The following is a 17,296-nucleotide window of genomic DNA, read 5'->3' on the forward strand; positions in this document are numbered from 1 at the left end:
TACTACTATGATTACTACTACTACTACTATGGTGAACGCTACTAGTACTATGACTAATACTTCTACTATGATTAACACTGCTACTACTGTGATTAATATTACTACTACTATGATTAATACTAATACTACTATGATTCGCATTACTTCTACTATGATTAACACTGCTACTGCCACTATGATTAATATTACTACTATGAATAATACTGCAACTAATGATTTTGGTCTTACTCCATTTCATCTATAGGCTTAATGTTAAATTGTTCTGCATCATGCCCAGGTTGATCAGTAAGCTATGTAGCAACGCAGACAGAAGAGCAAGACCGTTGGCACAATCAAGGTCGGAAAGAAACTTGGTCACCTATGAATGCACCCAGCCGTTCCTTCAGTGTCATTCGTTCCAGCGTCCAGTCCATTGGTGACATGGAAATGTTCGGGACTATGATACATGCTTCTTAAACACCGATGTTGAAATGAAATCATTGCGAACAATTGCCTTTGACCCGAATGTAGCCGAAAGTGTCGGTATTAATGGTTTTCGGCCAGCGATCTTGTCAAGGAGTCCTATGCTCTAGAGTGGAAGTCTTCCTCCGTCTCCAGCGCCGATGACTTCCATGAAGTTATAACTTTTACCGCCACCCAATCCATTTGTTGACTATTGGGTACTTGGTATGCCTTCACGACGACCGTAGTGGCTAAAGGTGGCAGGCCAACACCGTAGTTCGTCATACCAAACAATCCTTATTTGATCCCTGTCAGTTCCCCCTACAGAGCAGACGTGTGTTACGGGGTTTAAAGCAAAGCGAAATAATTAAAATAACTTACAGGGGTATGAATTCCTAGAATGTAATTGTTATAATATACTAACAATTTCTCACTAATCCAGAAACTGTTCTAAAGTATTCCTAACGAATCTTGTATAGTGCTAATGTGCTAACACTTAATTCAAGAAAATATTACTAATCCAAATATTATCACTTCAAAATAGTCTCGTGGACGAAGAATATAACTGAAACTAATGAAAAGTTTCACATAATCCTATGAAATTAGTAACCTATTCAAGTCCTCAAATGTAATCACTTAATCATCAAAGTACTGGCTGTTTAAATATATGTTTATCTGTTCTGCTATATCCAACAGCATGTAAATCACAAATTCCTCTCTTACTCTTACTAACGCTGTGTATAACTGAAAAAAAATAAACATGATGTATCTTCCTTATATAGTGTCATTATGCATTTCAAATAAACAAATCTGATTCATTAGAATTTCTCAAACAATTAAATTTTGACCGACTTTTCTCATAGCCAATTTGAAAAGGAGGTGAGTTTCTTTTCCACTATAGGTGAACATTTAAACCATTCTTGTTATAGGAGTGGGGTTCCTGTTACATGTTTGCAGACACCCACACTCAAGTTCTCTATCCATTGACCGATATCGTGAATTTTGTTTGGAATGAGCACAAGTGGGATAAATTTGCCATATTTCGAGAGACGTAACCTTTTTCCCAATGCCTTGGTCAATCGATTTTAAAGATGCCTGTCAATATCGTGATTGTAATAGAAAAAACGAGGGGGGTAAGAAAAATTATCACGGTCACAGACAATCAATAAAGAGAATGCTACGCAAGAATTTCGAGGGTTTATATTAACCAACCAGATTCACATAAAGAGATATGCTAACATGTTGACATATCAAACATATTAAACTGCATACATTTTATGTAAAGTGAACTATATGACAAAAGTGTTTTATTCAAAAAAGAACACGAGGACAATTCTTATTTTGGAATTCAGCATGTCGTTAGTAGTATATATGTAGACCATTTGTAGCAAGTATTTGTTTGATCTTAATTGTGTACCAGATCATACCTTGTGTAAGTATGTTGTGACATCATTTCGCAACTTATCGAAACCCTCCTGGTTGTATCCTTGTAACGGAAAGCTAGGTAAGTGCGTGTGCGTTTGGATAACTATGTTGGTGATAGGTTAATCTGCCACATGACAGAAGGAAACGATTCCGCCTAGCAAAATTAAATTATTTAGAACAAGGCATTTCAAACGTATTGACTGAATACAACTTTTTTTTTTTTTTTAAATTACGTTTCCTCATTATTTTCATTTTAGAAAATAAAAGAGTAAACCAGGCATGAGTTGAAAGGAGCTGATTCCCATCAATAAAGTATAACCTGAAGTAATATTGGTTATGGATGTTAGGTCAAAGGTAGGAGTCAAACAATCTCTTTGATCTAGCGTACTCGTGATCCAAGGTCGCACTTTTCTTATCAACCCAGGCCAGCCCTGGTCGGCTGCCTAGGTCTGTCCGTGCGAAAGGCACATGGTTAATATTTCCTCTTCATGATATAGCTAATAATGTGTTAAAAGTACCGTGAAACCAACGAACAAAGAAAGATTATATTTTAAAGCATACTTTCTATTCATCTTGTTATTATTATTATAATCGTCGTCATCATCATCATCTAGGTTGTTTTTATTCATTGTACTTTTCATTAGATGTCCTGTTTCCTAATTATCACTCTTATTTTTCATCTGCAAAAACAGCTTGGTACCTAAACTTTATAATCTGCACACCCGTCCTTAAACCCATGTGAACGCACCGCAAATATGCGTAGGCATATGTGTAGCTTTGCACGAGTCCAGTTATGCACACAGCGTGCAGTATTTGTTATTGTGAATAGGGTGTTATGTCATTAGATAATAATACTTTCCTTCCATTCAACAAGAGCAATTGACTTTTGTTTTCATACGGAGAAAGAGGAATTGAACACATTCAACAAAAGCATTAAAGGCCTGGTTACTTCAGCTATGAGTATCTTCCTTAAAGAAAAAGATCGAAATGCAAAAGTGAATATAGTTTTTTGGGGGGAGGGGGTCATAGACTCAGTCTCCACGAATAGAGTTTTCAACGCTGCCTAAGCATTATTCTATCTAATATAACTTTATATCGTTACTATCCTGGCATGCCATTTAACATAAGGTGCTGAGTGCTTCAGTTTTACTTTACGTCTAGGGATACAATCTAATGGCCAGTATGTGAGCACAAAGAAGTACAAAGGAGTGTTAGTCAGATGTCGCAAAATGAGGGAAAACCTGCCGTTGTCATTGACAACGGGATGGGGACTTGCATTGCAGGATTAGCGGGAGAAACGACTCCAACTTGCACACTACAAACTGCCATCTGGTATAGGCCCACAAAAGAAAACAGAAATGAAAGATATCTGGTACTCTCACCCCACCCCACCCTCTCTCTCTCTCTCTCTCTCTCTCTCTGAAACGTGACCCTATATAAAGACAATACATTTGCAATAGCCAAAGTAATTGGCAATCACCGTTATAAATTGAAATGTAAAGTGTGGGTATGCTGAAAATGATATCCAACTTTCTTCAGCCCAATGTCCACCGGTATATTATTTAGGTCGTGTGTGTGTGTGCGTGTGTGTGTGTGTGTGTGTGAGAGAGAGAGAGAGAGAGAGAGAGAGAGAGACAGACAGACAGACAGATGCAGAGAGAGAAAGAGAGAGTACTTGTGTCCAATTCGTATGTGGATACGCGTTTTGAAAACAATCTTCACAGAAATATTTAAGTTTAATTTACTTTAACTTTAGTGGTGATGATTAAACCAATGGTTCAATCCAATATATAATAGTTCTGAAAAACAAGAGGGAGAGGGCGAATAAGGTGATCACAAATTCTCATATTGGTCTTGTTCTTCATTAATCTTATAATCTGCGATTAGTATTTCAATAATTCTACCTAAATGTTTTCTAGCCCGTTCTTCCAGAAGCAAAAGACAAGCCACTGTCTGTTGGAAATACAATCAAGTCCGACACGTATCACAATGAACATGCCATTCTCATGGAAAGAGGAGTGCTACGGAACTGGGATCGAACAGAAGAGATGTGGAACCATTTGTATGACTGCATGGGTCTAAAGAGTAACCAACATTCCGTTCTCATTACGGAAAAACCCCTCAGTCCACGTTCAAACAGAGAGAAGACATCCGAGGTGAAAATCTTCACACAGCACTTGTTTTCCAAAAACGTAATTTTGAACACAAAGAAAGATTTGCTGCTATGTTGTTGTAACTCTTTTTCCTACAAAAATGCATGCTAAATTCTTCTACTGAACATGGTTCAGACCATAAAGTCTTTCGACTAACTGTATTTCAATGAGTAGTAACATTTTGATTTCATGAGAAATCGCTGAAAGTAAAAGACTTGATATTTTCTGTTGACCTTTATCGAACTCATATCAACAGCTGATATAACATGTCTTCTGCGATACAAACTATAACAAGAAATGTTCAAAGAGAAATTCTTGAAATGCATATTGGTAACGTTTTCAGATATTTTTCGAAAAGTTTGGTGCTCCTGCATTCCACGTGGTGGTTGACACAGTCCTTGCCCTTCAAGGATCTGGGATGAGATCAGCTCTCGTTCTCGACTGTGGAGAGGGGGTTTCCAGTGTAGGGGCCATGTACGAAGGTATAGTCCAATTTCAAACCATTGTGCTTCAAAGATGGCTATTTGTGAGTCCGTTTAATATACAGTTAGCACTGGAACTCTGTTTTGTTTTCTTTATTCCAATAATCTAACACCTACTTTCTACTTCAGTGTAGATTTTCTTTCGGAGCCTAAGTTTTTCTGAGTGCAACTTGTTTGTCCAAACATGTCCACCTACATTATTCATATAGTTCATGTGACTCATGGACTCGAATTTAGTTACAGTACAGGTGTCAGTTCAGTTGGAAGCAGTAAGTAAGAAGTCAACACGTCTCCTTGCCTGATGCAAGAAAATGCACCCAGCAACCAGTCGACGGCGCAGACCAAACAATTGTAATGCTGCTGTATTCATAGGTATAACCAATTACACTAGGGCGACCTAGGAGGGAAACGCGTTAAATCAGGTGCAAAATGCTGTTTCCTTTAAGAAAGACTGAGATTCAACTTGGGTTAGCTAGCAGGCCGTAACAGATCTATGATATCCATATTCAGTTTAAGAAAACAAAGAAAAAAAAAAGTCTTTACAGAGAGAGAGAGAGAGAGATTATGAAACCATCGGAAGAATACGAAACAGTAACTACTGGCCGACTTTTCATGGAACGTATCAAGCAGATGGTATAGAACCCTTTTCGTCATTTACAATATTTTATACAAGCTACTGTTGATATTCTTTCACTGATGAGAACGTTATTACTTTCTGATATTTTATGACTGCCATGGGTCATGAATGAAAAAGGTATAGTCAACACCCTTTGATGCTGGTCGTGTTATTAATTTCCCCTCTCACTAGAATTTCTCTAATAGTTGGATTGAATGGGTTTTTCTTTTATCTATATATTCTCCGTTCTTGATGCGTCGTTCTGGTACCATTTCCATCTATGATTTGCGGAAGAATCCGGAGACCGACTATTTGTTGGAGAATCCGTGGACAGACATTCTACTTTACAATATAATTAATCCTTCTACATTTGAATCATGGTCATATGCTTGATGAATATGAAATGAACGAATACGTCTTGATTATACATAACTTTCACAAAGCCTCGAACTCGAACGTAAACTAAATCGTTATTTTTTCATAAATACAAGTATAATAAAATTACAAGCGAAACTACATACTGTTCAAGTAAATTCGTTTGTTTAATCAACCATTCAATTTAAATGGCTTGCATATCATGAACTGAAATACTTGCTGAATATTTTATAGAATGAACAAGGATAGTTGTGAGAAAGAAAAACAGTTGTTTGGAGTTTTCACGATTATTGTGCAAACTATCTGACGAAAGATTACCGTCTTATGCAGGTTGCCTGATCCCCAATTCCGTGACCCGCCTTGATGTGGCTGGAACGGATGTGACGACGTATCTGTGTCATTTGCTAGGGCAAAATGGCTACAAATTTACAAGAACAGGCAGCATAAGTAGTGAGTACGATATAAAAATATTCATAAATCGGACAAAATATTCATACATCTCAATCGAATAGGAATTTTACGAGAGAACGGTTAAAAAAATAAGAGTGACAGATACTACTGTGAAACATTCATCAATCTAAGACAAAAGAATTTCAAGTTTCATATTTAGTATGAAATGTTTACTTTTGACAAAGTTTCTTCATATGAAACGGAACGATTTATTTGTCTTCTTGAGACTACTTTGATTGCAATGCGTTCAATAGAATACATTGCTATTTCTGCCCTCTTTGTGGTGCAATGCATATTCTGCAAGTTACTATTAGCAATTGATAAAACTGTAAAATGTTAAATATGTATATTTTAAAAAACAATTGTTGATTACACGGTACTTATAACACAATAATGGCTATATCATGCCGAAGACATAGGAGTTAAGTGCCTTTTGCAAAGACACCCAGAAGCAACCGAACCAGGCTGGCGTATTGAACATTTAACAATTCCATTATGAATCCGACGCTGTACCAAATGAGCTTCCACGATTGCCGCAAATCTTGATACTAATTTCGTTCATTCGCTGGCATTTTAAGTGAATCATGCAGATTGCATCTATATTCAGTTTCCGAAAGAGAAATTGTCAACACTATCAAGGAGAAACTGGGCCGCATCGCTGAAGAACCCATTGCGGAATCGGGGACCAGAAATGAGGAAGAGGTGTTCGGTTTGCCAGACGGAACGCAGATCCGGATTGGGAATGAGAGATACGAGTGCGGAGAGCCACTATTCAACCCTTCTCTAATTGGTAAGAAACTGCGTGACCTGATTCTGGTTGGTAGCATGTTTAGTCTCTTCGAGGACGAAACTTTAAAAAAAAGGAACTGAAAAGTTACAGTTGTGCTTAAGAAGATGGTAGAATGACACACATCATATGAGTGCTGGCCCCCTGAAAAACAAAACTGACCTATGTTTGCATTATATCCATGTGTCTTCCATGTGTGTGTGTGCGAGAGAGAGAGAGATTTTTGACCTGGCTTTAACAGTTTTTCAGTTATATCTCTACGATGCCTGCAGTGTGACATTTTATTGTAATGTCTACACTGGAGCATCATGCCACAGACATAAAGCATGATGTCCCACCCAGTCACATTATTATGACACCAGGCTGACCAGTCCTAACACTAACTTCTTAATGCTGAATGCCTACCATGCAGGTGCTTTTACCATATTATCAGTCTTTGCTATGACTCGATCGCATCTGAGGCGAACGCTCTAACCACTAGGCCACCTAAACGGTGCTTCGTCCGAGACATTGAACATTCTAAACATATCGAACATAGTACCCTTGATCCCAGTAGAGTTTTTCATGCAAAATTGAGATATTTAACTTCATTCAAGTTTAATATTTAGTAGTATGATAATAGCACCTCGGGATGTTTGTTACTGATCTTAGTCAGAACCTTCTGTCCCCCATGTCTTTGTCTTCACACCACACTAGCACACTTGCGAGTCTGCCTGGAGAACCGCCAAGCAAAGCACCATATGCCAGACGATATTCATGTGCGGTACAAGATTTTAACCTAAACCAGTAACCATACAAACCGCCAAACAAACCCACTATTATCACACTACTTACACGTTTCTGAGTTTGTGGCATAACTCCGTCTACGTGACATAAAAATACAAGGACAATGGAAAATACAAATACATACATAAGCACGTCCACGATTATTCTTTGTATCAACGCTCGCGTGAGCAACAGTCTAACTACCATTATTGAAACTGGCTACACACACAAGTGTGTGTGATTTGGATTTTTAATGTAGCTTTAACAATTGTTCAGTCATATCGCTACGATGTCTGCAGAGTGGCAGTTTACAGTGATGTCTAGCACTGGGGCATCATGCCGCAGACATGTAGAACGATGTCCCACACAGTCACACAGTCACATTATCCTGACACCAGGCCGACCAGTCTTAACGCTAACCTCTTAGTGCTGAGCGCCACATGAGGCAGCTGTTAGTAGCATTTTTTAAGTCTTTGGTATGACTCAGTTGGGGATCGAACCCACGACCTCCCGCATCCGAGGTGGACGCTCTTTCCACTAGGCCACATTATCCGGACACCAGGCCGACCAGTCCTAACGTTAACTTCTTAATGCTGAGCGCCAAGCGAGGCAGCTGTTAGTGTCATTTTTGTAAGTCTTCACACACACACACACACACACACACACACACACGTGCGCGTTAAGTTTTGCAGTGAGGCCAATATTGTATTGATTGTGACCATATTTCCTATTCCTTTTCTGTGAGACTAAATTACTCTTGCAGGAATTGGATTATGAATCGATACTATACAGTATATAAAATATTCTGCTAATATTAGTTTCTTCGTTCTGCAATATTTTATATTGACTGGGACTATATTTTGTAAAGAGTGCGTGAGAATATGGCTAAGAGATTGTTTGGAAAAATTATACTAAACAACAACAGCGGAATTAATATACACGTAATGGTGAAAAGTTCACAAATTAATGTGTATAGTATTTTCTTAAGAATCTGAGTGTATCTAATAAGGGAATGAAAATCACCGAACAGCGGAGAGTTCCTAACATTACAAAATATATTAAATCACTATTTCGCTTAAATACGGCATACAGATTTGTCAAAGAGGCTCAATGATGTTGAATGATGTTTGAAATTAGCATCCGAAGTATCTTGATAAATTCATCGGCTTAGAAATCCTATTGGAAGCACATAGACGTGGGCTGTGTCAAAGTTTATGAGAATAAACGTGAAAAGTTATTGAATGATACTGTGCAAGAAAACTTCAAGTCTCTAATGTTAGTGACTGAACCTAGTGACGAAGCTATTGAATGCAGTGAATGCAGCAGTGATAGAAAATATAGAGTGGAACTTCGTCATTAAAGAAATACTTTCCGTATTAAGAGAAGAATCGCATCCACAACCTCAGGATGATGGGAGTAATTTTATGAAACCCCTTCTATGTCCAGAGAAGCAAAAACTACAACTGAGATATACACAAATAATCCAAAACATTTAGACTGATTGGATTTAATGCTGTTAATGGAAGTGTGTGGATTAGTTCAGTACTCAGTGATGAGCCATTGGACTTCATTTGGGCTAGCATCGACTTAAGGCATATTTTACACAAGTGTGCATCGGATGCGGGAGGTTGTGGGCTCGATCCCCAGCCGAGTCATACCAAAGACTTACACAAATGGTACTAACAGCTGCCTCGCTTCGCGCTCAGCATTAAGAGGTTAGTGTTAGGACTGGTCGGCGTGGTCTCAGGATAATGTGATTGCGTGGGACATGATGCTACATGTCTGCGATATGATGCTCCAGTGCTATGCATCACTATAAACTGCCACACTGCAGACATCGTAGCGATATGACTGAAAATTTTTTAAAGCTACGTTAAAAATCCAAATCGCAAACACAAGTTTGCAGATTTATTTGTTATTGATTATTTAGAGTACTAGCCTGATTAGTTACAAGACCCTCATACAATATTTCAAATTACCATAAATTAAGAGATTACTCTACTTTGTACTGTGTTCTTACCCAGTTATATAAATTTTACTCTTAAGATTTGTCTTCCTACAGCAACACTAGAAATGGTTTGTTGTGGATATCACGTGACTGTATAACCTCTGATATCATCGAGATGTAGGTTGCGAGAGTTGTGTAGTCACGTGACTAGGAATACAAAGGCCAGATCCAGGTCAAATTTTAGCAACTTTCGTCTCGTGTAACAGCGGATTAAAGACATAACGAATGCTATGATCGCAATTTCTGAGAAAATAAATCATATTCCTATCAATTTCATGCAGGTATATCTCGATGAAAGGTCTTTCAAATGTGCTGGGTCGGCTAGAAAGTGGCTACCCCATGCAGACACCAAATGGTGCTGGCAGATTCCAACTTTTCAATAGGGAATGCGCTCTGACCCTACACCCCAACATAAATGTCCAAATATCAAAAAATGGAGTGGCAAGGGTCAGAGGAAACTCTGACTATGCGGGAATAAACCCGTCGCACATGCCCTTTTGGGCGCACGCGACATAAGTCCAATTAATAAATCAAATCAATTAATTGATTTAACACCATTATCATTTAGAGAAGGAAATGCTGCAATACGTGTGTCTTGGTCATGTAAAACTAGGATGATGGCGTATCAATCGTCATAATTCATGAAAACTGTTTTTCACATTGTAATTTACAAAGGACTAAAAGAAAACCATTCTGCTTATCTTCGACCTTCGTCTACTTTGGACTGGATATAACTTTAGTACTCCATTAATTCCTCAAGTATATATACATGGTACTAATCTGTATCTATTTTCATGCATCTTCCAAGGGCTTGACGTAGCTGGAGTTCACAAGCTTGTTACTGACTCGATCAACAGATGTGATATCGACACTAGAAGAGACTTGTACAAAGGTATCATTCTCGTCGGAGGAACAACACAAATGAAAGGTTATGAATTTCTTTCTTTCCCGATATGAACAGTAAAATCATGGAAGAAAACGAGATAATTTCGGGTTTTAGTACACTCTTTCCTAAATTTCTAACTTTAGATAAGTTATTGCATTCGTCTCTCTGGTGTTGTATCAGACCTAAAAAAAATCTTTATTTTCAATGTGGTTGTTAGCTTTTCATAAAAACGAGCCCCATTCTTTTAAAGATTGTCAGACAAAGTTAAGTCTGCTTAAGAAATTAATCATCTGTTTTGAATTTAAATTGCACGAAATGTGGTGAAGAATGGAAATTTTGAAGGCATGATCATGTGACTACAAGAATTCACTTTGCATGAAATGTTATAGGAAACAATCATGATACTTAATTTTGTAACTTTCAATCCTAAGGTCACAAAATTATTGTATGTTCTTGCTTATAGTCAGTTCCAACTGAAACTGCACAGATCCAGATCAGCCATCACATAATGCACTGGTAGATCTTGGTCCGTATTGTTTGTTAGGAGTTATCAATAGATAAAACAGCATAGGTCCTGATCTTCAGGTACCTTATGCTACTGCAGATCAGGATCTTTGTTGTTGCGAGTACATACTGTATGTGGTGTAATCGACCCATGTTGCTACTGAAAGATTTTAGTATCTTGCAAAACAAAACAAAAAACAATAACGCCTGACAAGCTTTAAACTCCTGCCTAAAACAAAACCAGGTTCTGTGAACAAATAACTTGCAAAAGATGCTAAAAACCTTCATTTTCCTTACTTTCCAGGTTTTGAAAAACGCCTGAAGCATGAACTTCAACTACTTGCCCCTGATAATGCGAAAATAAACATAACCGTTCCAAATAACAGGCAGCATACGGTTTGGTTGGGTGGTGCTGTATTAGCAAGTGCTGCCACCTTCCAGGAAATGTGGATCTCAAAGCAGGAGTATCAAGAACATGGTCATAATATTGTTAACAAAAGATGTTGGGCATGCACTTAGCATTTAAGAATCTACATAAGCTCCACCTACCAGCCTTTACCATTGTTGTATAATGGACATGATGATGGTGCACGTATCATTTCATGGCAGACTATGGCACAATCTTGCCAGGAATGCAAAATTTTCCAGACCATTATAAAGCATAATTAGATACCTTGGAAGTTTTCCAAACCATTAAAAAGCATAATAAATTAGCTTGGATGTTTGTACTTACATATATCATATATGCATACAAGTTTCAATTTCATTTTATTAAACCACCATTTCTGTTAAATTTCCTGGAAATAATTTGAAACGAAGTTAATTTTAGGCTTGTATATGCTATCGAGTCGGCATGGATGTCTGAGATCATGCCTTCTAGACAATATTGTAACCAACTTAAACAAATACACCTTATTTATATGCTTTCTTGAACTATTTGATTGTTATCTAAACACATTTTTTTAAAAATTGTTTTTACGGTTCCATAAGGATTAGACATTTAGCAGTAAACTTGTATTCATCTAATAAATTATTATTCATCTGGGACTAGATTTTTTCAGTTGGAAGATTGAGGCAGCTTCTCTGACAGAGATTTATATATATTATATATATATATATATATTAAACCATTAGACCCATTCTAACTTGTTTCTTGCATGTGATTCAATGTCACAAGCAGTTGTGCTCTAAGAAAACATTTTATTGTAGGTCACTGTTAATTTATTTTCAAATTGTTATCTAAGAATAACAATCATAAAGGATTTGCCAAGTTTCAGTCTTTACTGACACACTTAAAAAAGTTGCTAAAATTGGATGCCTTGTCCTGCTGTTCTATCAGTGTCATATAAAGAGATTGGTTTCACTTTTATGCTCCAAATCCCGACTGTAGTAGGTGTTCCCAGTCTACCAAATTTTTGTTGTCCATTTGAATAACAGGCAGCATCAATTCAAATTTCAGGCACTATTTTTGTTGCTTCTGTGATGACCCTTCACACTAGTGGTTTAAAAACTCAAGTAATAACACCTAAAGAGTTTTCTGAAGCATGTGACATCTAATGGAAGGCTACTTGTCCTGCCATAAAAGGACCAGCAAAGTCTGATAGCATTAGACATTGGTGTGATTATAAGGCACCATTCAACAAATTATCACTAATTTGTGTGATTTTGTTCTCTGAAAAACAGAAGTAGCACTGTAATTCATCTTCTTCCCTAATACACCTTAAGATGTTGCTAAAATGAGATTTAAATTGCAAGACTTCTATTTGTGCTAATTGCCTTTGGGCTTCTTCCATGCAAGTGCCTGCCACCAGAATCTCATTAGTGTACTAATTTATGTTTGAATAATTGCTTGTATGTCACAGTATCTAGTGTTCAGTGTGGTTAATTTATTATTATTATTATTATTATTATTATTGTTGTTGTTGTTGCTGTTGTTACTGTTGTCAGGTCAAGTCTGTCTTTCATTGTTACTTGTCTGAAATCTCCACATAATGCAAGAAACTGAGTAACTAGTTGACAGTAGAGGTGAATCTTCGTTAAAGACATAAGCGTTTGTCCAACTGATTTAATGCATTTGGAAAGAGTATTGTCTTTTACAAGAAAATGTATGTGAAGCATTAGCAAATAAACACGGCTTTGCCCTTATACAGTACAGTGATCTGTGACATCCAGTGTCAGATTAAGGCCTTCCAGGGCCCTAAGCAATGAAAATATTATGGTGCCTCCTTACCCACCGCCAACGTGAAACTAAAAAAACAATATTTAAAGCAAAAAAGGTGAGAAATTATCAGTGTTTCCATCATCCCAAATAAAAATGCATGTACATGATGAAGATCAAAATGGTCATAATTAATTTGAATTTTTTCTGGTACTTGTTCGGCTGGTGCTCTAAGCACGAGCTTAATGGATTATCCGCCATGATCACATCCAATTATAAAAGTCCAAACGATACTTGCCTATTAAGTAATTTTGACATTAATGCCATAGTGATGATTTACAAAAATAATTAAGGACATGGAATACTTTACCAAAGACCCAGTATGACATTTGTGAATGTCACTAATAAATAATATGATTTGTGTAAGAATGACCATTTCAAATGAATGTAACTATTTTTGTCATCCAACCAGTATGTATGCATTATGAATGAACCCTCATGACAAAAACTAAATCGGTATATTTGACTAATTGTTACGTTCATCTTTTACATATATCTGACTAAATGTTCAGTGTATTTGTTTATCAAGATATAAAAATGAAAAAATAAAAGAATGCCACTTTAAAAATATTTGTTGTTACTTTACTCCCATCCAAAAACATATCTGAGTTCGAAGGAGCCAAAGAATGCAGTTAAAACCCTCAAGCCTAGAACAAGTAGTGACCACAGACCTTTTCATGTGAGGGTACAAACCAAGAAAAAGATGTCAACTGATAAGGCAGATACTGCAGCATCAGTGGATATAATTTAAAACACTTAAGACCAAAATATCCGATTGTGTAGATACTCCTCAATGGTCATGTAGACTTGAATATACAAAATAAAGAGACCCAAGTGAGCTTCATATCTCTGAACTGAGTGATGTACAAACTGGTTCATATGTGCAGATCAGCACATCATTTGTCCAGACCTGAAAAGCTTTCATGCAAGAATACTTTCTGATATAACTGGTAAACTTCTCTTGAGCATTTGTTTAAAAAAGAAGCCATTTATTTAAAGTATTGGTTAATAATTTTAGTGGCATAATTCATATTGCACTGCTGATCTACTTCATTTGTAAAACCTTGAATGGCCTTGGTAATTTCAATTTACCTTCTGCAACAGTGGTGAAGCTGGATGGCAGATTAGTATCATCCGTCAAATTCCAAAAGGTTTTCATGCGAGGATGCTTTCTGCTGGATATGGCCTCATTCTGTTGTGCAGTTTATAAGAAAACATAACTGATATGTTCTTTTTTTTCAAAACAGTATCCATATGGGATAGTGTTTCACCATAATTTGTATACATTTCAAAATCGTTCATGCCAGGATGCTTTCTATTAAATTTGGTCAGATTTTAAGTGTTGAATTTGTTTGTATTTTATTCACCTGCAATAAATATGGGTGTATCATGTTATAGCATTCATCCATCCATCCTCTCTATTTCAGTTCCATAAATAGTTATTTATGACCTACCATTACCAAACATCGTGGATGGAGTAAGGAAGCTGCCAATCAATTTCAGTCAAATGTCAAGGTTATTTTGACAGAAAGCAGAAAAATGGTTTCTGCAAAATAACGAGTTCTATGACAAAGATCTAGACCAATTCGTGTGGTCTACTTGACCTTGGGGTAAGAATGAAGGCCATCAATTCTTGAAGGTCACTGTGGCTGAAAGATGATGAAAGGCCTCTGCACATTAACATTAGCTCTACATTACAAACCTGGGCCATGCTTTGTGGATGACTTGCACTTGGGTTAATGAAGGAGTCTGTTGAATTGGGGGTCAAAGTCACTGTCGGTGAAAGAAGAAAAACAGTTCTGTCACTCTCTGTGAAAAAAGAAAAACAGTTCTCACAAAATACCATTCATTCTACATTACAGACTGGGGCCAAACACTGCAGATGGCAAGCACTTGAGGCACTGATTTAAGGGTCAATGTCACTGACTGAGAGGTCATGGTCATTGTGAAGGGTTCTGCATAATAATGTTCTAGACTAAGTTTCTTGACCAAACTTTGTGGATGGCAAGCATTTAGCATAGTAAAAAGCTTATAGACTTTGAGAACTAATGGTAAAAGGTCACTGTTGTGGTAAGTTTAAGAAAATAATGGTCATTGCAAAGTTTAGTTCAAGACCACATACCTTGATCAAAGATCAAGGTCATTGAGACCCCTTGTTAATAATCTCTAGAGTCAACCATAGTTTACTAGTAGTAGTACAGGAGAAAATTCAATATAGTTTGGTTATATATTCTACCATTCATGGTACAGTAATAAGAAAAGCACATGTAAGCAGGCTTTGTATATGTGTGGGCCAACAGTGGCTGCGATGGTGTGGTGTCTATTAAGCATGAGCTAAAGATAAGACATCACCTCCAAGGGAATTAGTGCAAGCCATCCAATTAGAGCAATCACATTTGGTTGCAGATTGCCAAATATGAAAACACCGAATTATGGATCTCAAATGGCCAAGAATTAGAACTTTTGATGACAAGAATGCCCATTAAGAAGGTATGGAGATTTTGTTTGCCAGTATTTTCCAAGAACATTGGAGCTTCCAGGTTCATTAAGAAGGCATGGAGATTTTGTCTGCCAGTATTTTCCAAATACATTCTTGCTTCCAGGTTCATTAAGAAGACATGGAGATTTTTTCTACCAGTATTTTCCAAGAACATTATCCAGTTTGTTACACATAACAAGATTCAGTTGGCAATTTACAGTAATATATAACTGATGACATGAGCAACAAAGAAACCCAGTGAATGACCGAGTCGGTGAGCAGGCAATGAACTTAAGTCAGAAAAACAAACAATCCTGCTTGTCAGATATGTCACATTCTGGAGCAGCAGCTTTAGATGCAATGGGGTGTCACTCCAACGTAAATATATATCCAAACAATCTAAGAATGTGCCTTATGGTTGTGTGGCTGACTGATCTGCTTATGTATTCTTATTAGTTACACTGCCCATATTAATATGATGGCAGATCAGCATCATTTGTTCAGTCTTCTATAGGCTTCATGTCGAGATGCTTCCTTTATATTTTGACCAAAATATCTACTGCATTTTTTGCATAAAAATTTTGAGAATGTTGACAAACAGATAACAACAGAAGGACCCTGGGAATGTTGACAAACAGATAACAACAGAAGGACCCTGGGAATGTTGATAGACAGATAACAACAGAAGGACCCTGAGAATGTTGACAGACAGATAACAACAGAAGGACCCTGGGAATGTTGACAGACAGATAACAACAGAAGGACCCTGGGAATGTTGACATACAGATAACAACAGAAGGACCCTGGGAATATTGACAGACAGATAACAACAGAAGGACCCTGGGAATGTTGACAGACAGATAAAAACAGAAGGACCCTGGGTATTATTATGAGCCATTTTCCCAAATAGCCAGGCCAGTTAAAAATTCAAACACCCATGTCATCCATGCTGTAATGATGAGGTTTCCTTATCAGGGGAACATGGCACATGCAGTGCCGGATTTAGGACAAATGAGGCCCCTTACTTGGGCCCTGAAAGAGGTAGGCCCATTAGGCCTACACAGGTAGTCAGGCATACATACTCAGGAAGTTTAGGACGTTTTGACTTTTGAAAAACATTTGAAAAATTCATCGTAAAAAAAATTTTGGGCCAGGAAGATGGGGCCCCCTTGCCAACAGGGCCCTGTGCTTAAGCACACCTAAGCACAATGGTAAATCCGGTACTGGGCACATGTATCAGTTTGAAGTGAATGGTCATCAGTCTATGCATGCCTACTTTTAGGCAAGATTTTTCAAAAATCCTAATACTCACTTGTGACCTATACTATAATGTCTCCCCAGTACATACAGTTTCAAAACTCCTATAACTCCCTTGTGACCTAAACGATAATGTCTCCACAGTGCATACAGATTTGAAAACCTATAACTCACTTGTGACCTATACAATAATGTCTCTCCGGTGCATACAGTTTTGAAAACCTATAACTCACTTGTGACCTATACGATAATGTCTCCCCAGTGCATACAGTTTTGAAAACCTATAACTCACTTGTGACCTAAACGATAATGTCTCCCCAGTACAGTTTTGAAAACCTATAATTCACTTGTGACCTAAACGATAATGTCTCCCCTGTACGTACAGTTTTGAAAACCTATAACTCACATGTGACCTAAATGATAATATCTCCCTAGTGCATAGAGTTTTAA

General features: G+C 37.3%; 1 protein-coding gene across 2 annotated transcripts in view; it reads left to right on the plus strand.

The window, feature by feature from the left end:
• Positions 1-13,678, plus strand: part of LOC149802032 (uncharacterized) — a 39,551-nt gene extending 25,873 nt beyond the window's left edge. The window contains exons 2-8 of one of the 2 annotated variants that reach the window (XM_089956432.1): positions 3,028-3,238; positions 3,786-4,022; positions 4,363-4,501; positions 5,823-5,942; positions 6,550-6,732; positions 10,311-10,430; positions 11,197-13,678. In XM_089956432.1, the coding sequence (XP_089812558.1) occupies positions 3,086-3,238; positions 3,786-4,022; positions 4,363-4,501; positions 5,823-5,942; positions 6,550-6,732; positions 10,311-10,430; positions 11,197-11,411 (1,167 nt within the window). In that variant the 5' untranslated portion in view covers positions 3,028-3,085 and the 3' untranslated portion in view covers positions 11,412-13,678. The remainder of the gene's footprint in view (positions 1-3,027; positions 3,239-3,785; positions 4,023-4,362; positions 4,502-5,822; positions 5,943-6,549; positions 6,733-10,310; positions 10,431-11,196) is intronic. The other variant, XM_089956433.1, reaches the window with a different exon arrangement.
• Positions 13,679-17,296: the final 3,618 nt, after the last annotated feature.

Source organism: Sinohyriopsis cumingii, chromosome 4 (genome assembly GCF_028554795.1).
Source record: "Sinohyriopsis cumingii isolate HCF-2022 chromosome 4, ASM2855479v2, whole genome shotgun sequence".
NCBI lineage: Eukaryota > Metazoa > Mollusca > Bivalvia > Unionida > Unionidae > Sinohyriopsis > Sinohyriopsis cumingii.